This window comes from Triticum urartu, chromosome 3A (genome assembly GCF_056163025.1).
Source record: "Triticum urartu cultivar PI428250 chromosome 3A, HENAU_Tu73, whole genome shotgun sequence".
Lineage (NCBI taxonomy): Eukaryota > Viridiplantae > Streptophyta > Magnoliopsida > Poales > Poaceae > Triticum > Triticum urartu.
Genome location: NC_141875.1, coordinates 504,838,620 through 504,860,489, shown reverse-complemented (window position 1 = coordinate 504,860,489; position 21,870 = coordinate 504,838,620). Strand labels below are relative to the sequence as shown.

The window sequence follows — 21,870 nt, the reverse complement described above, 5'->3', positions numbered from 1 at the left end:
TCGTCAAAGTCCATCCATCGCAAGATTAACAATGACATCAATTATCTTCCGTCCACATTACGTTCTTCTGAGACTTCAGCCTTGGCCAACTGCGGCGCATGAACAAGGATATGCTATTGCTAGCTGCATCGCGTCGCCTTAGAGTATTTTAGGCCTCTTTTGGTTCATAAAATATGATTATCATAGAAATATGAATCTTATAGAAAATGAGATGACATATATCTCAAATCCTATGAGTAGGAATAGGAAACAAGATGTCATTTGGTTGACATCAAAAGAATTTTTTCATTGAGTCTAGCCTTTTTTTTATTTTCCTATAAAATGTGGAGGATAGGAACCAATTCTATATAGAAATAGGAATCCATTCCTATGAACCAAAAGACTCTAAAGAAAAAAATCCTATAAAAATCCTATCCTTTAGAATTCCTATGAAATTTCTTTAAACCAAAGAAGGCCTTAATGTTAGTAGGAGAAGCTTATTATCCCCGCCAAAAAAATAGAAGCTTATCTAGATGCTTAGATAAAAAGATATTTTTTTGCGATGAAAAAAATACGTTTTTGTAGTTCAATTAGATTTAGATATAGATAGAGGAAGTCGCACATACTGATTCTGCTTACATTGCACATAACTGCGCCCGGAAACAGTTGCTCTGATTTGCATTTCCGCGCAAATAAAAGCAACGCTGCACCAACACCAAACTCCGTAACCGGTACTCCATCATCGTGCACGCTTTGGTGGCTCGTCCTCTCAAGATCCCCGTGCTTCAGTTAAGAAGACGCATAAACGAAAACCCGCCATGCGTCGCCATGAAGAACTGCCACTCCGGTACGTGGCCGCACTACACGGCACGGCGTCACCGGTACAAATCCGGGGGAGTAAAGTCTGTTTTAAACCTTCAATTCATAGGGCTTATCGGAATCAAACCCCAACCTTCAAATCCCTGAAATTGACACCCTCTACTCACTAATCCTGGTCTATCTCAACCCTAAGTCTGTCTGGGCTAGTTTGTCACACTAGGAAAATGACGATCCCGGCCGGGATCATTCATTACTCTCACTGACTTCACGGGTCCGCATGTCATGTCCATCTTCTTCTCGTAATTTCTCTCTCTCGCCAAGAACTACGGTGTTCGTTCAGAATGGTTGAGGTTTAGGCAGAGTAGCGATGGGAAGGGCGAGAGAATGGGTGCATGGGAGCTTGTCTTGTCGCCGTTCGCGCAGTCCATGCCGCACGGTGAGAGGCATGCACGCGTTCGGCTTGGCGTGCACTGGCGTAGAGCAGCGGCCTAGAGCGAGAAGTGGAGGGGAAAATAGGGGGGGAGAGAGAGTGATTGGAGCTCATCCAATGACGCGGTAAGGCGAATGAGAGTCCGGGAATCCACAGGGGCGGTAGGAGCAAGCCCGGAGGCGAGGTGAACTGCAGGGGAGTGCATGCACACTAACTGTTCGAGAGATTGTTAGTGGCTACGGGAGGAGCAAATGGCAAAGCTGGGGAGGGGGGAGGCAAGCGTGCGCTATAATTTTTAGAGAATAAGGAAGAGTGAAGAGGAAAGCTGGGTTTTTTGGAGCACCTGAACCGCCGGGACGAACTGCTACGCGCGTCCGCGGAGATGCTCGGTAATGGCGGCCAAAACACGGCGTACAAAGTGGTGTCTCTCGTGTGCGAGTCTTCACACGCAATCATGCACTGTGGACACATCCACTGTCCATCCAACTGATGGTGGGTCAACGACGATGCAATGCAAGAGCTTGCTGCCACATGTTGTTATGTATTCGTGTGCCTAGAACAGCTCAAGTGATCGATTCTGCTACTCAAGGCATGCACTTGCAACTGCCAACCAGTACATAGTCGTCGAAAGGACGCTCGACGGGCCTGGTGAGGCGCAGCTCGAAAACTACGGGCTGGCGTAGTCGGACATGTCGTCGGTACTCCTTGCCAGTGGCGAGCTCAGCGGGTACCACACGTCCGAGGCCGTCGACCTCTGCATCCAAACAGCGCCTGACGAACATGATTTTTTATGGGCGCACCAAGGCTACGAGCTCGAGGAGACGAGGACCTGCACACAACCATGGCTCGTTGTCATGGTTGGTCAGTGGATGAAGATAATGGGCATAGATGTGAGAATAGCCTCTGATCCTGGTCGGAATCATTTTTTCACCAAACAGGTTTGGGGTCGATCTTGACCGGGATTGATGAGTATAGGGTGCAGATTTCAGGGATTGAAAGGTGTTCAATTCCGGCAAGGTGTATGAGTTTAAGGTTTTTTTCAGACTTCACCCAATCCGGGGAGACAACGAGAGCGCGCCCTCCTAACCCAGGAGAGACAACGCGCGTGCATGCGTGCACCGCACGGCACGCGGGGGGACAGCACCAACATTTCTGCCCAAGCCCGGTCCGGTGGCATTCTATTCCGAACCCAACACGCTAGCCCAGCCGCAACCCAGCCAAACCAAACAAAAAAACCGACCGAATCCCCCCAGCAGATTGCTGTTATCCACGGTTTTTCCCCCCCTCTCACAACAACAGAGGTAAAAGTGAAACGGGTTTATATATATAAAAAAAAGAGAGAGGTGAAAGTGAAACGGAGCGGCGAATAAGCAGGAGCAGGTCGGCGTGCGCGCCCCGGCGTTGGTTTGGTTGTCGCGGGGCGCCGGCCGTTCTTATCCACTCCGGCGCGGTGAGCCGAAGCGGCGTCGGGGCCACGCGGCCGAATCGGTGCCAGTGACCCCTCGCGCCCGTGGATCCACGTCGACCAGGTCAAGCCCCATTATCCCCTCCCCCCTCCCCGTCCCCCCACCCTCACCACTAGCCCGACTATTATTATCAACGCGTCGGCGTCGCCCGCCCGCCCGCCTCTCCCTCCCCCTCCTCCTCCTCCACCTTTCCCCATTCGACTCCCCCCTCCACCCGCCCCGCCTCCGCCCTCGCCGCTCCGATTCCATCACCCCCTTCGACCGCGCCCGGAATCTGCGCTCCGAGGGGATCCCCCCGAGGCATGGAGATCTCCTTCGAGGCGTGGGAGGGGGTGCAGCGGCACGGCCAGGACATCGCCGACCGCCTCGCGCAGGGCTTCACGGGCCTGCTGCAGGCGCCGCCGCAGTTCCCGTGGCCGCCCGTCTCGCACAAGCTCATGCCCTTCGAGATCGACCTCCCCGTCGTGCCCTTCGGCGCCGCGCGGGGGGCCGCCGCCGCCGGCGGGAAGGACTTCTTCCCCACCGCCGCCGTCGCCTCCGTCATCGACATCGGCGGCAGGCTCGGCCAGGCCGGCGTCGAGATCGGCACGTCCGTCGGCGGGGCCGTGCAGCACGCCGTGCGCCAGCTGCCCGTGCCCTTCCGGGGCGCCCAGATCCGCCGCCGCAAGCTGCACCCGCCCCCTTCTGCGGACGGGGCCGTCGGCCTCCTCTCCTCGGAGAGGGCCGTCGATAGATGCCCTCTCGAGGCGGCCGCCGCCGCTGCGGCCGCGGCCACTGGAAGCGCTGCCGCGTCGACTGTCAGTGGTGTTAGAAGCGGGGACGACCTCGATGAAGACGATGACGGATATGGCTGCGAAATCGGAACCCTCGGAAACTTTAAGAAGTCCAAGGTACGATTCAACTGCTTCCTACTCCTAGTTCTATTGTGGGTTTCAGTATGTTTGCATCTCACAGCCTTAATACAGGCTTTACTCCCATTGAAAGTACTAAAATCTTAGAATCATCACAATCTTATTATCCCTGAAGTGTCTAGAATATGTAAGCTAAACCTTAGAATTTTGATGGACTTGAATTGTTGGTATTATGTGAATCTTATTATTATCCCTCTGCTTGTTTAGAGCCAAGCCGTCTTTGCAGGCATGCCATGACATAATACTTTGCTCTTCTCTTGATGAACGTTCAGGGTACCGTAAATATGTCAGCGACATACAACACCAGGAACAATGATATTGAGAGTTCTGTTGTTGCACGTGGAGACCTGTGGAGGCTAGAGGCATCACGCAGCGGTTCAACTTCTGGAAACGATACTTCGCCCCTTTACCTTGTTCAGTTGGGGCCTTTGCTATTTGTTCGTGACTCAACACTCCTATTGCCTGTTCATCTGTCAAAGCAACATCTGCTGTGGTATGGCTATGATCGCAAGGTACATATCCTTTATGTCGCCTTCTCCCAATATGTTAAACCCATTCATTCATTATTTGGTACATGCTTTTGTTTTATGGAAATTCATGTTCTCTTCGTTTTCTTATATGCTACGCCGTATTATATATCCTGGATCTTTTACTGAAAAGTGGTTGTTTCATATGCAGAATGGAGTGCATTCCCTCTGCCCAGCTATTTGGTCGAAACAGAGAAGATGGCTGATGATGTCGATGATGTGTCTTAACCCAGTAGCTTGCGTAAGTATGAGCATGTTTTTTTATTAAAGTTTCTGTGTACTACAGTTATTCTCATGTGCTGTGATGTGTTGAGTTGGAAATCGGCACTGTTTGGGGCTTTGGGCTTTCCGATGTGCTTTCTTTGCATTATAGTAGCGGGATGAATCATATATGCTGCCATAGTTCTTTGGTTAGTGGATATTGCACATCTTGTTATTTGCTAGAAAAGCCTGTCCAGTTGATTTCTTTGGATCTTTATTCCGTCTGATAACCAGTGAGTAATAGTTCTGTTCTGCACAACTAGTGTGCCAGCATTTTTCACTGGCCAGTAGAATTGGTGAGGAGTCTTGCATTCTACTCCCTCCGTTCGGAATTACTTGTCTCGGATATGGATGTATCTAGAACTAAATACGTCTAGATACATCCATTTCTGTGACAAGTAATTCCGAACGGAGGGAGTATAAAATATCTACGCCATTCACAATGCTAACCATGCTTTTAAAATTATTAACAGGCTAACTTAGTTGGGATATTTATTGTTATAAGTTGGTTTTTATCTAATAGAATGACATCTTTTTGTTACAGTCCTTCATGGATCTACAGTTCCCTAATGGGCAAGTAACGTATGTTGCTGGAGAAGGGATAACAGCGAGTGGTTTTGTTCCGTTGTTTGGTGGGTTGCTTCAAGCTCACGGGAAATTCCCAGGAGAAACAAGAATGAGCTTCTCTTGCAAGGTTAGTGTTTCCTTAGTTCCCGTAAGGTCATTTGTATCATCAAAATGTACTGTTTTCTGTAAGTCAATGCCAATGGGTTGTGAGCTTCTCCTTGAAGATTGCATTTCTGCTGCCATTTCTGAAAATAAAATTCTGCTAGTCATATGTAGAGCAAAGTTATAAGTTCTAAGCATTTGACCAGTGTCTGATTGGAATTCTGCTCTAATAATTAATTGATAATACAGTGATTTGTTTGCAAAAACACTATCCATGTCAGATGTGGTCTGGTGACATTTTATCATACAGGGAGCTGCACATAAATTTGCACATTACCGTATTCGTCCTATCTTTCATTTCTTGTGACACAAGAACAAATATTGATGATCTATTCTGTTACAGTGATCTTTTCATGTTCTTAAGAACCAAAGTGACTTCTCTCTTAATTCTCTTGCACTGCATTTTTTCAATATTAGTTAGCACAAGTTTTACCTTTGTTAACCTTCAACCTTACTCTTATTTTTTTCTTCCTTATTCAAGAACAAGCGAGGCACAAGGTTCACTCCTATGTTTCAATGGCCTGACAAATCTCTTTCACTTGGAGTTACTCAAGCCTTGGCATATAAGAGATCTGGTCTTATGGTGAGGCCCAGCATACAAGTCAGGTAATTCACTGAAAGCATTTGGATAATTGTGGGGCCTTCTGTTGTTACATCTTGCCCTATATTATATGGTCAAATGAGTTAGAATGTGAATGACAATTGTTTTGTGATGTTTGCTACTATCTTAGATGTGTTGATATGATGCTAAAAGCACGCTTCATTGCAGCTTTTTTCTTTGATGCAGCATTGCATTCCTTTTTGATAAATGAATTGCTAGGATAGATCAGAATCTTCCATTGCTAATGATCAAAGTTTTGAACTTCTGATAGACCAGAATCTTCTATTGTTATTTTTCTCACTACATAGAATAATTATGTGCTGCTTCTTTTTTGTATGCATTAATCTTGTGGAACATGAGAAATTCTTTCGATGCTGGATGGTATCGGCTTTAAGGGATTTTGTTAAATGTTTGCTTTTGCATGGCTGGCTCATTTTAGTACTCCCTTCGTCCGGAATTACTTGTGGCATAAATGGATGTATCTAGAATTAAAATACATCTAAATACATTCATTTCTCTGACAAGTATTTCCGGACGGAGGGAGTACTAAAACTACGGGCCTCTGGGTGGACAGTGCTGTTTTTCTTAACGTTTACCCTCGAGTGACCAAGAGACTGCTAAGCAGATGCCATTGATCAACTTACATCCTCTTGTGTTATTAGACTAAAATTAAGTCCTCTGTGCTGGGGGGTTAGTTTAGTTTTGCTCATCCTTGTATTTTTGTTTTTGTTTTAACACTCTTCATGGCATTCTACTCTACAGTGTATGCCCTACATTTGGAGGAAGTGATCCTGGGGTACGTGCAGAGGTCATCCATTCATTAAAGGAGGAACTAAATGTGATGTGTGGTTTATCCTGCTCAAGAAATCCATCAGCTTTTACTGCTCTTTCTGTAAGTTTTCCTCATTGAAACAAGGCATCTGCTCGATTCTTTTCTAATACCACAGTTTGGTTGTAGCTTCGATTATACATTCGCTCTAACTGTACACCTATATATGGCAGATTGGGCGGTCAAAGTGGAACGGTCAAGTGGGCAGTTCTGGAGTAGTAGTCACGTTGGAAACACCTCTAAATAACATTGGAAGGCCATCTTTATCTGTGCAATTAAATGGCGGTTTCGAGATTTGAAGTCCTGCGCAGGAGTTGTACATACCCATTGTACATAACACCACCACTAATCTTGATGTTCCACCCCTGCTGGGATAGCGCATCGGCCTGTTACATGTATGCGGAAGTGAGATGCAGCTTGTTCTTGTGTCCATAGTGTCTTGACTTAGCAAATCAACCGGTCTATTACATATGTAAGGACCCGAAGAGACTGGTGAAGTAATCACGAGTTCAAGCACTTCCTAAGGGAAGTAGAGATAAAATAAGCTCAAGCCTAGTTCGCCGTTTGTAAGGTGGCAAAAGAAATGCTTGTGGACTGCATATGTGTCATGCAAAGAAGATTGGCAAATTGGATAGTTGTTGGTGCTGGATTGTCTGCCAATTTTGTGACTTACGCTGGATTTTTGTCTCCACCGCTGTTGATTGGTGCTTATTTTGTGACAAAGGTGAACTTGGGTGGATGAATTGGCGTGCTTGTTTTTCTCCCTGCACTCTTGTATTCCTCTACATGTAACCCTAACTAAAGAATTGGAGTACTTTGGTGGAACTGTCAAATCTATTCTGCCTTGCCTAGTTGTATGCCGTCTGACTGTCGGATATTGAACTTTGAGAACTCAAGTCTCTTGCACTAAAATTAAGAGGGTTGAACACAACGTAATCCGTCAACTTAACAAGTTGGATGTGGTGCCAGCTACAAGGTGTTCTACATGACTTGGTGGCTTTCCTGCTGCATACTTTGCACCATATGCAATGTGCTGAAATATTACTAGCCCGTTTACAAGGTTTTTTTTTACGGAAAGGCCTTCATGGCTAGCTTTATTAACCTCAAATAATGCTTACATTGTCTATTAAAAATTTAGCAATAGTAACCGGAGGTGCATCCACCCATAAAGAAGGGGTGTTTGCACGCCCCCATTCAGCTAGCTCATGAGTAACTACATTTGATTCTCTGTTACAGTGCTTAATACTAACCTTTCAGAACCCTCGTAATAACTCTCCGCAATCATCTAAAACTGAAGCCGTCACCATAGAATGTCCCTCATTCAGATGTATAGCATCGACCACAACAGAATTATCCATCCTCACCAAGACATTATTGCACCCCATACTCTGAAGTAACTTTAAACCTTCAAGTAGTGCCGCCGCTTCCGCAGAGACACATCTGCCACATGCTCAAGGCGAGAAGTAGAAGCAACAATGAAATTATCTCTATGGGCTCTAACTATCGCCCCACATGACCCTGTATGCAGATCCTCAATAAAAGACGCATCAACGTTTAGAATTTGTTGCGCTGCGAAGACAATGGGCCATGTGTTCCGTCTAGGTGCAGTAGTTTGTTTCACTGCCACTTGTGTGAAGTTAAGAGCCAATGCATGGATGGCTAGCGCAGATCGCAACAACGTCTGCACTTCCTCCCTTCTGACCTGCTGTCTACGCTGCCATCATACGAACCAGCTCGATGTAGCTATCAACTCTGGAAGCTCTATCGAGTCATCATAATTGTGTTGCGTCGATTGATCACATAAGAGAAATTCCGGCACGCCGGAACCCAAGCGATCAACAAGCGACGCATCATGTACGACCCTCTCAATCCCAAGGGCAGCCCATACTGCCTTTGCTCTCACGCAGTTAAATAAAGCATGCTTGATATCTTCTGCTCCTGCTTTGTAAATTGGGCATTGAGAAATACTGCCAATGTGACAGTTTGCAAGAACACAAAAACAAGGAATATCATTATGTAGACATCTCCATAGGAAGATCTTATTTTTTCCCAGCAATCTTAGACTCCAAATTTTCCTCCATACCGGGTGTGGCTGGGAACCACCATGGCGACTCAGACTAGTGCTATCATTGTATGTATCCTTCCGTTCTCTGTAGTAGGCTGACCGTACTGAGAAAATCCCGCTTTTTGTAAGGTGCCATGCAACATAATCCTCCATTACCTGATGGTGTAGTGGAACCTGCAGAATACGCTCTGCATCAATATGCCAAAAGTTGTCGCGGATAAGTTGTTCATCCCACTCCCCCGTAACTGGGTTTATAAGATCATTCACTCTTGACAATAGTTGATTACCCCTTATTGTCACCACTTTCCTTGATGCACTGCTTGGGATCCAACAATCACTCAAAATATCTATTTTTGCACCATCTCCTACTCTCCAAATGCATCCCTTCTTGAAGGTTTGGATCCCTGCCGTTATACTCCGCCATACATACGATGACCCTTTTTTTAATTCATAGTTAAGAATATCCCCACTGGGGTAATATCTAGCTCTCAACACTCTAGCACACAATAATTCATTGTTCTCAATCAACCTCCAACACTGTTTTGCCAGCATCGTCAAATTGAAACTGTGAACGTCACGAAAACCCATACCTCCTTGCTCCTTCGGTACACACATTTTCCACCATGCAAACCAATGCATCCTACGTTGGTCATCCTCGTCACCTCACCAATATTGCGACATTGCATCAGTGATCTCCTTACAAATTTTCTTCGGGAATTTAAACACACTCATCGCGTACGTAGGGATGGCTTGGGCCACCGCTTTCAATAAGGCGTCCTTACCTCCAAAGGAGAGGGCTCTCTCTTTCCATACATTTACCAATTTCTGGATCCTCTCTATTAAGTGTTTGAAACAATTAACCCGGTCAACACCAATCATAGAGGGGAGCCCCAAATATTTATCCGACAGTGATTCCTTCATAATATTCAGTATTTGACATATCTCAGCTTTAACCTCCACATCCGTATTGGGACTAAAAAAATAGAGCATTTGGCCTCGCTTACCAATTGTCCGGAAGCCGAACAATACTCATCCAATATCGTTCTCAAAGTCTGGGCATTTAACTCGTCTGCTTTCATCAATATAAGTGAATCATCAACAAACAATAAATGAGAAATTCTGGGAGAGTCACGACAGACCTGAACACCATTCAAATTACCAGCCGCCTCCTCATAGGTAATGAGCGCAGATAGGCCTTCGACACAAAGCAAAAATAGATAGGGAGACAGGGGATCCCCCTGCCTAAGACCTCTTGTTGGGGAGAACGGTAAAGTTTCATTAGAATTAAGCCGTACTTTGTATTCAACAGAAGTGACGCACGCCATGACCAGCCAAATCCATCTATGACCAAAACCAAGCTTCCCCAAGATTGCTTTCAAAAAGACCCATTCAACTCTGTCGTACGCCTTGTGCATATCCAGTTTTACCGCACATGTGCCCACTTTTCCTGTCTTTTTTTTTCATTGTGTGTAAACACTCATAAGCAACAATAACATTATCAGTGATAATCCAACCGGGGACAAAGGCACTCCGCATCTCACTAATTATATCAGGCAATAACAGTTTCAGTCTTGCTGCCAACATTTTAGATATTACCTTATAGACAACATTGCAAAGACTTATTGGTGGAAACCGGGTTACCTTCTTTGGATTGTCAACTTTGGGTATAAGAACGATAGTGGTCTAGTGGTCTGATTCCATCCCTCCGGTATTACACCACTGTTTACTGCCTGAAGCATTTCCCTTATCAAGTCCTCGCCTAGGATAGGCCAGAACTTTTTATAGAAAATGGCATGTAGCCCATCCGGCCCCGGGCCTTTAAGTCACCAATGCTAAAAAGAGCATTCTTCACTTCCTCCGCTGTGTAAGGTGCTAAAAGAGTTTCATTCATGTAATCCTGTTACACAATGTTTCACTTTATTCAAGACTCTGTCGTCAGGTAAACCAACTTCTGAAGAAAAAAGATGCTGGAAGTAATCTAAGATTAAACTTCTCATAGACTCATTATCTTCTAGCCATGTACCGTTATCATTCATAAGCCATCGGATATGATTTCTTTTTTTCCGTGCAGTGGCGAAATTATTGAAAAAATTGGTATTGCGATCTCCAAATTTCAGCCAGTTTGCACGGCTTCGTTGAACCCAATAAAATTCCTCCTTTTCTAGGTTTTCCTCGATCTCAATTACAAGATTCTTTGCTGGCTCGCCGACTCGTCAGTGAGAGGGCCCAACCGCAAATTTTCCAGCTCCGCCTTCAAATCTTTAAGACGTTTGTGAGGCGCCTTAAGGATCTCTCTGTCCCATATATGCATTTCAGCATGCACTGCCGCGGTACGGTCTGCCAATGATAACGGTTACAAGTTACTACTCCCTCTGTTACAAATATAAGATGATCTAACTTTCCCTAAATCGGATGTATACAAACATGTTTTACTGTGTTTGTTTACTCATTTCAGTTTGTATGTAGTTCATACTAAATATCCAAAACTATCTTATATTTGTGAGCGGAGAGGGTACTATTTTACACGATTACAAGGATAAGAGCATCCATTCACACAAAAAAAGGAGGATAAGAGCATATGCATCCTTAGTGACAGCCTGCTTCGGAGCCGCTGCATCTGTGCCCTAAGATCATTCTTTGACACCCCCTTTGCGCCTTAGCATGGAGAGGGTGAACTATGTTCACCAAACTCCCAGCTCCTGCTATCGGCATAAGCCCTTAGTCATTTAATAGTAAAGCAAATTCCCACCTCCTGCACGGTCCCTAGGTCATTTTTAATGGTGAAGCCCCATCCGCCAGCCCAAAAGCTCCATGTTTTTTTGATAGCGCTCCAGACCTGTTTTTTTTCCTCAAAAATCACTTGGAGGAGGAGTCCAGACCTGTTTTTTTTTTGTTCTCTTTTAGATAGCGCTCCATGTATTCAGAAAATGCAGTTTTTTTGAGAATCTTCAGAAAATGCAGCTAAACTGAACACACAACCTCATCAGGTGATGTGATTTTATCTCCCAGTTTGGCCTTATTTCGTTCATGCCATCAAATCCTCTTTCAGCTGCATGATTTCTTACATCATGGAGGAAACATTTCGTATTTCGTAGTCATACCATTATCTTCCTGTTTGTAAAATCGGGCATTTAACTAGTTTCAGCCCACAATCTACCAGTAGCGTTGCCCTCCATATGGCTCTTTCAGATTTACATTTCAGAAAACGATCTATCAATTAGACCACTTAAAGTGACGAGGTTCTTACCCTCTCGGGAGGTGGCTCTTCTAGTGATGTCCCTTGGCACAAATAAACTTACATTATTTGTTTGCGAAGATTTGCGCTGAAAGGACTTGAGTACATAGAGAGTAAGAGTTATGTGTACTTTTTCGTGCCTCGCTTGCCAACATGGCTAGACTGGAAATTTGGAAGAGTACAAGTCTCTAAAACCCAGTCATCCATCTTTCTTTGGTCTTGTTGGTTTCTCCAATCCGATCCAATGGACCTTGTTCTCTTTATCAATTTGACTGACTCCACTAGCATCTTCCGATCATTGAACTGATAGCATCACAAAGTGATTTGGTGAGATCAAAGCAGGCCATGGCCCATGGCATATAAAGGGATGGCTTATGTCGCTGCCTTTATGTTTTAATCCTTTTTCCAGCCTCTGATGAGAATCTCTCGCTAAAGTTTGGCCGCAGTTTTTTGCGTTTGCTCCTAGCAGTAGCAGGAGCAAGCCATCGGCAAAGAGAAGATGGCTTACGCTCGGGGCTGCATTGCAGATTTTGGTTCCTTTCAGCCTACCGCGATTTTCAGGATTTTGCAACATAGCCGAAAATCCTTGAGAGAGGAGATATGCGTGTCATATGAGGCGTAACCTCTTGCGATGATAATAACTCTGCGACGTTATTAACCTGAGTTAGAAGTGCGTCCCGTAACTCCCTATGAAGTAATAATAAGCTAAGTTTCAGTTCTTGCATTAACGAGTAGTTCTAAGCGCTCGAAGTAAAACCGAGAGTTGTAACTGGCTATCACCCTTGGCCATATATAAGCAACGGAAGCTTCACACATCACCTGAACCAGATCGCAAGTGGTGCAAGTGAAAGGCAGAGCCCTTCTCTTCAGCGTCGGACGCAGCGATGGAGACCGCTCCCTCCACTTTGGTGTCCCTTCTCCTCGTCCTCTTCCTCCTCTCCTCACCCTCCGCCATGGCCAGGCCAGTCGTGGACGTGCTCACCCCCGACGTCCTCCTCGCCTCACCCGCCGCCGCGCCCTCGGCCTTGGCCCCCGGCCCCGACGTGCACGCCTCCGACTACAACGTGTACATAGTCTTTGTCAGCCGCGCTGGTTACGTCGACTCCGTGGACTACGACGTCCGGCTGCTCGCCTCCGTCGTCGGAAGGTTGGTTGTGAGTTGTGTGGCAAGCAACATTTCCGCGTCCACAGCGCACAGCATCCGTCCTTCTCTTAGGTGATCGATGACATTTTTGATGTTTCTGCAGCACGGAGGAGGCAAAGAAGGCCATGATCTACCACTATAGCGGTCTCGGGTTCGCGGCGAGGCTCACATGTGATCAAGCGGACCAGTTAGCAGGTGAGCGCGGCTGATTATCCACCAATTTCTTCCGTTAGATGCATTCAGAGAGCTGGTGTCGGTTTTGCATTTGGCTCAGCTTTTTTGCTTGGCTTGTGCAGGGAAGGAGGGCATTGCAACCTTCAAGGACAAGACGTACTATGTGGACAACGACGGTCGCTTGCCTCGATTCTTTGAAGAGAATGTCTGAAGATCAAATGTTTACCCAACTGCTATCACTACGACCTGAAACATGTCACTATGAAGTCCTGGGCGATTTGTTGCACCAACTGTTAAGTTTGTACTGTACCCTGAAAAAGAAAACGCTTGCAAGTTCACAGCAAATAGTACATGGGAAATAATGAATAAAGCACCACCGGATGTGACAAATGATTCAGAAAGTTCTACTTCATGTCTAAGCTTATGATATCTGAGGGCTTTGTTATACAATTTTATGCAGATTTTCGGTAGCCCAGGTGATCTGATTTGTTTGAACCACAGTCAATTTTTCAGCAATTTCCTCTGATTCATGCTCAGTCGAGCCTAGAGCTAGCGAGAGGCGGCGATGGCAGACGGCAGAGCTATGGTGGGTTGAGCTTGAAGAAAGCGACGAGCCAAATTGACCGCACCCTTAGAAAATATACCAGGCAACTGCGCTATAGGCAATCCTAAATTTTAAGTTAGACAACTCCCTATGCTTCAGCCACAATAATTTGACAACTAGAAACACAGTCTATCTTGAATTCTCAATTTTCACAATAAAGTCGCTATAAGAAAACCACAATAAAGAATGTAACTTAAGTGTGCCAACTCTATGCAGATAACAGACTCCTTTATTAAAGCTTATACATGTCACGATAATAACCCCTCTGGTACGACTCGTTATGACTGAACTCATGATGGTTGACCACCAGCTGACTCTTGAAGAAGAGGAAACGAGCATCTCTCGCGGCCCGGCTGTCGAGGCACAAGAGCTCCTGCTGCTTCCTCACCCATTCTTCAGTAGGAGCCCTGCCATAATCCTCTCTTGAAGTATCGTCCATGCAGTGGAACTCCATGGTCTTGAGGAACCTGCTCCTCCCATGAAGGAACTTGGCCATGTCCCTCTGCCACTCCTGCCCTCGGTAAACTTCGAACACCACCTTCTCGAGGTGGTTGTCCAAGCAAGGAACGGATGACAGGACGTCCCATGACCCCGGGGAGCCGTCTCGAGCCTCGGACCAAGAGTCTGACTGTTACAAAAATTTCAATCAGGAATAGGATCCACCAATGCAAATTTGGGCAAACATGCGCGGTCCATCATTGCAAGGGACAACATGGAGTAGATGATATCTGATATAAACAATTCAGTGACCAGTCAGAACAATTTACCTTGATGTAGATCGTCTCCAAGCAAGGGAACACCTTGAGCAGCTGCATAACCCAGTTGATGTAATGTTCGTTGATGTGCCCGTCCGGCGTGTGCATCAGGTCGACGGCTAGAGTCTTGAGGCTTGGCATAATGGTCTCAGCATGAATGTTCTTTTCCTGGATTTGCATCAATTAGAATGGTCAATTAAGTATTTACAGGAAGCGATTGCAAGGTCAATCTCTGGTTGCTTCATTAGTAATTAAGCTTACCCTGAACTTGGTGAACTTGGTGTTTCCAAACTCAATATCGTTATTCATGCCGAGGTAGCCCAAGAACTCCAGCTTTGGAGCGTGCGCGATCTTGATTATGACCGATCTGCTGTTCAGGTAGTAGCCGAGCACCTGCTCCAGGTCGGGAGCGTCGTCAATGAAGAGCTCCTTGAAGTCGCCACTGGTGTTCAGGACCTTGAGGCTCCGAGACCGAATATGGAGGCGGTCGCACTTGCTGATGGAAGTGATCTTCAGGCGCTCCAGCGCCCTGCAGTTCGAGAGCAGGGAGTTCAGCGAGTCCTCGGAGATCTTGACGTCGGACAGGTCGATCTTGGCGAGGACGGCGAGGGATGCGGCGGCCTCGGTGGCGTCAGGGAAGGTGCCGTTAATCACCTTGAGGCGCTTCAGGGATGCGCAGGCGAAGAGGGATTCCGGGACCTTCTGCTGCCGCTTCTCGTTGAAGTAGAGGACGAGTTTTTCGATGCCGCGGTTGGCCAGATCCCGGAGCCAGCCGTCGACGGCGTCCTCGTCCTGGCGGCGGAAGGAGAGCCTGTACGTGCTGAATGAGCGCACGGGCTCGGTGGGGTGGGCGGCGAGGATGGAGGTGACGGCCTCGACGGCCCTGTCGCGGCGAATACTGCCGGCCTTGAAATCGAGGAGGGTGGATGGGAAGAGGCGGCGCCAGCGAGAGCTGAGGATTGAACACCTCGCCGCTTCGTCCATGTCGAGGCGGGAGAGGATGGTCACCAGGATGATGTCCGGGAGATCACTGAGGCGGTCGAGGAGGAGGTCGTCCCCGACGGCGGCCGCCATCTCCGGTGAATTTGTGCGATCCAAGTTTTTTTTTTTTGAGACAAGTGCGATCCTAGGTATTGCTGCGCCGGTGCGGCTGTGGATCGACTAGGGAGTTTGGGTTTTGAAGCTGACCTTACTGGACTCGTAGTCACCCAACTATCCTTATATCATATGTCTATATGGCTCATGAATAAAACTTTCATTGAGCGCTTAGACAGACACAGAAGAAAGTTTTTCTGGCAAGGCTGCAATAAAAAGAGGAGGTACCATCTGGTTAGATGGGATAGGATCTGCAGATCCAGAGATAAGGGTGGCCTGGGTGTAAAGGATTTACACAAGCAGAATGTTAGTTTGATGGTCAAATGGTGGTGGAAACTAGAGACCCAAACGGGTATGTGGTAAGATATTGTTCGGGCGCGTTACCTGACTAATAAATCTGTGGCGTCGGTAAAGCCCAAATTTTCTGATTCCCCCTGTTGGAAAGCCCTGCTTAAAGTCAAAGATATCTATTTGGTAGGTAGGAAAATTCATTTGGAATCTGGTGACCTTGTTAGAGTCTGGAAAGATCCCATAAACGGGTTGAGTCCTTTTCAGACCCTCTACCCTTCGCTGTTTGAGATCTGCAATAATCAGGATTGCACTATTGATAGTTTCAAGTCTGTGGACGTCCACTATTTCTTTAGAAGAAGACTCACCCCTGAATTATCTCGTCAATGGGAGGAAATAAACAAAATGATCAATAATATCCAATTGAGTCAGGGTGTGGACCGGGTCTACTGGGGGCTTAATAGCAATGGCAAATTCTCCACTAAATCTGTGTATAAATGGCTTGAAAACCCTCTTAGTGGTTGCCATTATAGATGGATTTGGAGAGCTAAGATCCCTCTCAAAATCAAAATCTTCATGTGGCAACTGTCCCAGGACGCTATGCTCACTAGACAAGTTATGAGAACGAGGAAATGGACTGGGAATCCCACATGCTCTTTCTGTAATGAGTTGGAAAACTCCCAACATCTGTTTTTTACTTGCCCTGTTGCTAAAGTGATCTGGAGATGCGTTGGGATGGTTCTGGGTACTGAGATGTGCCCGAATAGCTACTGGCAATATTTTGCTTGGTGTCACACTTTTCTTCCTGATGGACAAAAGTACTATACGGTGGGCTTGGCTGCTGCTTGCTGGGCCATTTGGCTAGCTCGAAATCGAGTTACATTCGAAAAAAAGATTATCAAAACGCCTTTTGAGATTGTTTTCTCCATGTGTTCTTTCCTACTGTACTGGACAGGACTGCAGGAAGAGGAGGGCGCCAAGGAGCTGCGAAGTGGTGCTGAGATGATCAGGTCGAGCACGATGCGCATGATGGAGATGTGCAATGCGGCGGGGGTGGCGATCGGAGGAGATTGAAGGGCTGCAATACCTCGTTGGCTGGAGCTGGGCGACCGTACGATCATGTGGTGGCGTTTTGGTTCTTTTGCGAGTGTCTCATGTCTCGGTCTGTAACTAAAACTTATGGGTGTTTGCCGTGGATATTCGGTGCTGTCTAGGTTTTCGCCCCATGACATTCGTTTCGATGGCGGGCGAATGTAGTGGGTTTCCTGGCAGTGCCCGGACTCGCTTTACCTCTTTCCCTCCTCCTGACATGTTTCTGAACTCTGTATTTCCGTTCATTTGCAATGGAAAGGGGTATAGCCCGGTTCGAAAAAAGGGAGTTTGGGTTTTAAAGGCTGATCCGTGTAGGACTCCAGGTCCAAGTATGGCCCGGTTTCAATCTCCTCAAAACAAAAAAAATTGGCCGGTTTTGATCTCGTAAAAAAGGCCGGTTTTTTGAGATTCCATCAACAGAAAACGATTTGCTCGAAAAAAAATATATCAACAGAAAACGAAACCATGAGCTATATCAACACACTTTTTTTTGACATGGATGCATCGTTTTTGGCTGATGAGTTGAGAGGATCCACGGGTGCGGTCATCAGAGATGAATATGGGGTCTTTTTGGCGGCCTCCTACTCTCCAATGCCCCATGTAGTTGATGCACATTTGGCTGAGGCTCTAGCATGAGAAATGGGTTGATGTTAGCTAATGATATGGGTCCCATTTCATCCAAATAGAATCCGATTCGATGAAGGTGACTAATGCTTGCTCAGGATAAAACATACCAGACCCCTTTTTCGGATTTTATCCGACAACGTCCTTCATATTCAATAAGCTTGTGAGCTTTTCCTTGGATACATAATGCTTTTGGTAAATTGTATCCTCCACTTTCTCAAGCATGCTCTACTACCGAGCTTGTGTTATTTATTCTCGAAATTTATGATATATGTTCCTAAGATGCCCCGATGGGTTGAACCTATGCCTTCCCTAATCTGTGTGAACTCAAAAGTTATGCGGGTTATACTCTACTGGCTTTTCGTCAGATAAGTGTTCAATACTACAGCTTCATCAAAAGCGAGAAGTAAAATGAAAGGTTATGCATTGTAGAAGTGGGAGTCGACCCTGAACCTTGTGTTCATGCCCATGGACACGGTGTGGGACTTATCATGAAAGCTTCTTGCAAGGAGATTTAATCATTTGAATATTCTTCCGGTATCGTAAATTGGATCCCTTGCAGTTATGGTCCCAACCATATTTCCTCCTTGATCCCATTTACTGGGTAAGTTAAAATTACTTAACCTCTGCAAATCATTTCCCCCGTCCAACCTCTACTCTGATTTACCTTCCGGCATTACACCTAGTGCTTGATACTGGGAAGCGTTATACCCCATCACATATTCCTAGCCTGATCGGCTATATCATTATTGAGCTAATTTTAACTATGCTACCTGGTCCTTATGCCCGGAGCAACTTCCGACGATGAGCTAAGCTTATGTCGATCTTCCTCATCTTATCATTTCACCTCAAACAACAAGCTTAATTTCGAGTTTGTGTCGTACCCGTGGTTCCAATAACCTTTCGCTTCATCTTATCTTTGACTTGATGTCATCGCCGATCGGTTACATCTTCATAAAATCTCTCGACAAATGTGTTGTGATCGTCATCAACATTCTGAGCTTTCCAGGATATCAGTCGAATTCATGGTGAGAAATACAATCCTCCCCCCTCGATGATTTATGTTATCATCACAACATTCTTGCCTTCCCCAACACAAACTTGTTCATATAATTTTGGAAATACATCCTTTTTGGCATGTTGATGGATTGTGGCTGAGCCCGTCGGCCGCACCCTCATCTTTTCCCTACTAAAATTGTATGACTTATTTTCTAAGTTGTTTCCGATGGATCCTTGGTGTATCCAAAGTCTAACCTTTGCTTGAAACCATGTCAATGCTATCTCAAAGCATGTCTGTGGTAATCCGATCTCCAAAAAGAACATTTGAAGCACGATACTAAATTTTCTTTTCAATTATCCAAACACCGTTGTACGGGTAATGTCATGAATTTTCTTCCCCCTTACCTAAATGGTTTTATACTTCTATATTGTCATGGATATCATGCTCTGCTTGTCCTTGGGAAGGATATACCCCTGAAATATGTGTTTAAACACATTTTCCTTTCCATTGTTCTGTTTAATTTGACAATTACATTTTCCTTTCCATTGGTTTGTTTAAACCTTATTGTGATCTATATTATATAAGACGTAATATTTCCCTCCTTATGTAAACACCTCGTTGTATCACTCTGTCATTAAGACCCTGTTACTATTGTTGATGACATTCCGGTAGCCACCGATGGACGAGAACTTTGCCTAATGGCCCGCCTCGTTCAACGAGCAGGAAAATGGTTCTCTTCGTCCCTCGCCCTTGGTACCGATGATTGTTGCCAACATAACTGGCAGGCTACCCTCTGACATGCCTTGCTATCATGACCGTGCAAAATGAATAACGCCTTTCCTTCTTTTAACCCACATGGTGGGCCCATAACCCACAGTTCCACAGGATCGAAACCTGACTCTCATGTATACCCCTGTTTCTAAAAAGTTTTTCCTCACGCTTGGTTTCGTATGTAATCCACGAGCCACCTTCCGATAGATCACCAATTCTGGTATCAGACAAAATACTTATTCCTGTCGCTCTGAAACCCCTTTCACACTCTGTTTCAGGCAACGAACAATTGCCTACCTGATTGAAGCTTCTTATTGCACCTTCTTACCTTGCTCTCAATGACTTTCTTGAATTTCAACTCGAGAGATGCATCTTTGCCACATTCACTGAGATAGTCCCCAGGTAACTATCTTGTGTTGAGCTCCATCCTTCCCGAGTCTTTCCCCCTTACTCCACCCCTTAAATATCGGGAACGGAGCATCGGCAATTTATGCAGAATGCTTCACTTTGTCTGGTATGATAGAATCTGTTCATTTCTTGCATTGTAATAGAGAAGCAAATAAGGTAGCTCGTATGATTGCTAAATTTTGTTTTGATCATAATGAGGTTTGTAATTGGGTAGATGAACCCGAGGTTTGCTGGTTGATGCCTTCGCAAACGATATAACTATTTTACCAAATCAATAAAGCAAGCATGATGGCATTCCCTAAACAAACACATTTTTTGACAAACTTCTCCTTTATTCACTTACAAGAATTGTTGCATCGTTTACAAGATGGGTTAGCACCGCATCCGGTGCGGAATCCGGAATCCATCTAGACATAAGAAGGAGAAAATTTAGTCATCCTAGCTAGTTCGTGGGCTACTTGATTACGTTTCTCTATTACAATGATCATATATCGCACGATTGAAATCAGGTGACATGAAATAACAATTGTCAAATGTCGCATTAGCTATCATGGATGAATTCCCATCATTTGAGCTATTCGAACTAATCTCAAGCTTGCTGCAACCCACCGTTTGTGCGAAGTTCAGGCCCAATCACACTGCCAAGGCCTTATCTGTGAAAGAGTCATAACAAATCTCTATTTTTTGGTTTGCTATAACAACATTCCATTATGGTCTCAGATAATAGCCCTCACAGACCCTTCAAGTGAATCATAGTCAGATCCTACATATGCATTTAGTTTCATATAACTAGACCTAGGTTTCTTCCATGCAACTATACGGGCTTTGGCCTTCGGCATACAAGCAATGCTGAAATTCGCTGAGAGGCCACGTACCGCGAGATTGATCTGTGAGGGGTTTTGACTATCCTCTCCATGGTAAATTTTCCTGTGTTCGAACCATATGTACCACATTGTAGTAGCCACCAATTCCCTTAGTTTTGGCAGGACTAGAATCTGAATTTCGTAGTCTTCCATGCATAACAAGTATTGTAGTACCTCCTCGCATGATAAATACTTTGAGCATGCTCTTTAATGACATCATGTAAACCCAACTGCCTCCATACCTCCATTGATTTTGAGCACTTGAAGATGAAATGCTGGATATTATCTGGGCCTAGATTATACGCAAGACAGTGCACTTTAACCATCATATGTTTTTGCTGCCAGGATTGCCCTAGAAGGGATCACATTGTGAAGGGCCCTCCAAATAAATATTCTGGGTCTTTGTTGGGCATTGTAGACTCCAAACTAAATTACATGTCTCACCAGGAGTTGACGAGCCCATGGAGGCTTGAAACTTATGTTCAAACTAGCCATCCCATTCCAATTGGTAGGTTGAATGAATTGAGAAAATACTCGTCTTGGTAGGACTCCAAGCAACATAATCTGCCATTTCATGCACGTGGGAGGAATAGCTAGTATCCTTTGACCATCCACTTTCCATAACATTTGATTCACCAATTATATGTCCCACTCTCCTAAAGATGGGTCGATAAGGTCACATACTGAAGGAAATATACCCTAGAGGCAATAATAAAGTTGTTATTTAGATTTCCTCATATCATGATAAATGTTTATTATTCATGCTAGAATTGTATTAACCGGAAACTTAGTACCTGTGTGAATACATAGACAAACAGAGTGTCCCTAGTATGCCTCTACTTGACTAGCTCGTTAATCAAAGATGGTTAAAGTTTCCTAACCATGGACATGTGTTGTCACTTGATGAATGGGATCACATCATTAGAGAATGATCTGATGGACAAGACCCATCCTTTAGCTTAGCATTATGATCGTTTAGTTTTATTGCTATTGCTTTCTTCATGACTTATACACATTCCTTTGACTATGAGATTATGCAACTCCCGAATATCGGAGGAACACTTTGTGTGTTATCAAACGTCTCAACGTAACTGGGTAATTATAAAGATGCTCTACAGGTGTCTCTGATGGTGTTTGTTGAGTTGGCATAGATCGAGATTAAGATTTGTCACTTCATGTATCGGAGAGATATCTCTGGGC

General features: G+C 45.3%; 3 protein-coding genes across 3 annotated transcripts; 2 read left to right on the top strand and 1 right to left on the bottom strand.

Moving 5' to 3' along the window:
- The first annotated feature begins 2,848 nt into the window (after positions 1-2,848).
- LOC125544697 (uncharacterized) lies at positions 2,849-7,403 on the top strand. Its single transcript, XM_048708441.2, has 7 exons — positions 2,849-3,584; positions 3,878-4,117; positions 4,284-4,373; positions 4,938-5,087; positions 5,604-5,728; positions 6,486-6,615; positions 6,726-7,403. The coding sequence occupies exons 1-7, from the start codon at positions 2,997-2,999 to the stop codon at positions 6,849-6,851; spliced, it is 1,449 nt and encodes a 482-aa protein (XP_048564398.2). The 5' UTR covers positions 2,849-2,996; the 3' UTR covers positions 6,852-7,403.
- A 5,114-nt stretch (positions 7,404-12,517) lies between these two features.
- Positions 12,518-13,949, top strand: LOC147980288 (uncharacterized). Its single transcript, XM_087547486.1, has 3 exons — positions 12,518-12,999; positions 13,100-13,191; positions 13,293-13,949. Exons 1-3 carry the CDS (start codon positions 12,737-12,739, stop codon positions 13,379-13,381), a joined length of 444 nt encoding a protein of 147 aa, XP_087403612.1. The 5' UTR covers positions 12,518-12,736; the 3' UTR covers positions 13,382-13,949.
- On the bottom strand, positions 13,883-15,728 carry LOC125548586 (F-box/FBD/LRR-repeat protein At1g13570). Its single transcript, XM_048712156.2, has 3 exons — positions 14,791-15,728; positions 14,542-14,697; positions 13,883-14,402 (listed from the first exon to the last, which is right to left on the bottom strand). The coding sequence occupies exons 1-3, from the start codon at positions 15,601-15,603 to the stop codon at positions 14,007-14,009; spliced, it is 1,365 nt and encodes a 454-aa protein (XP_048568113.2). The 5' UTR covers positions 15,604-15,728; the 3' UTR covers positions 13,883-14,006.
- Positions 15,729-21,870: the final 6,142 nt, after the last annotated feature.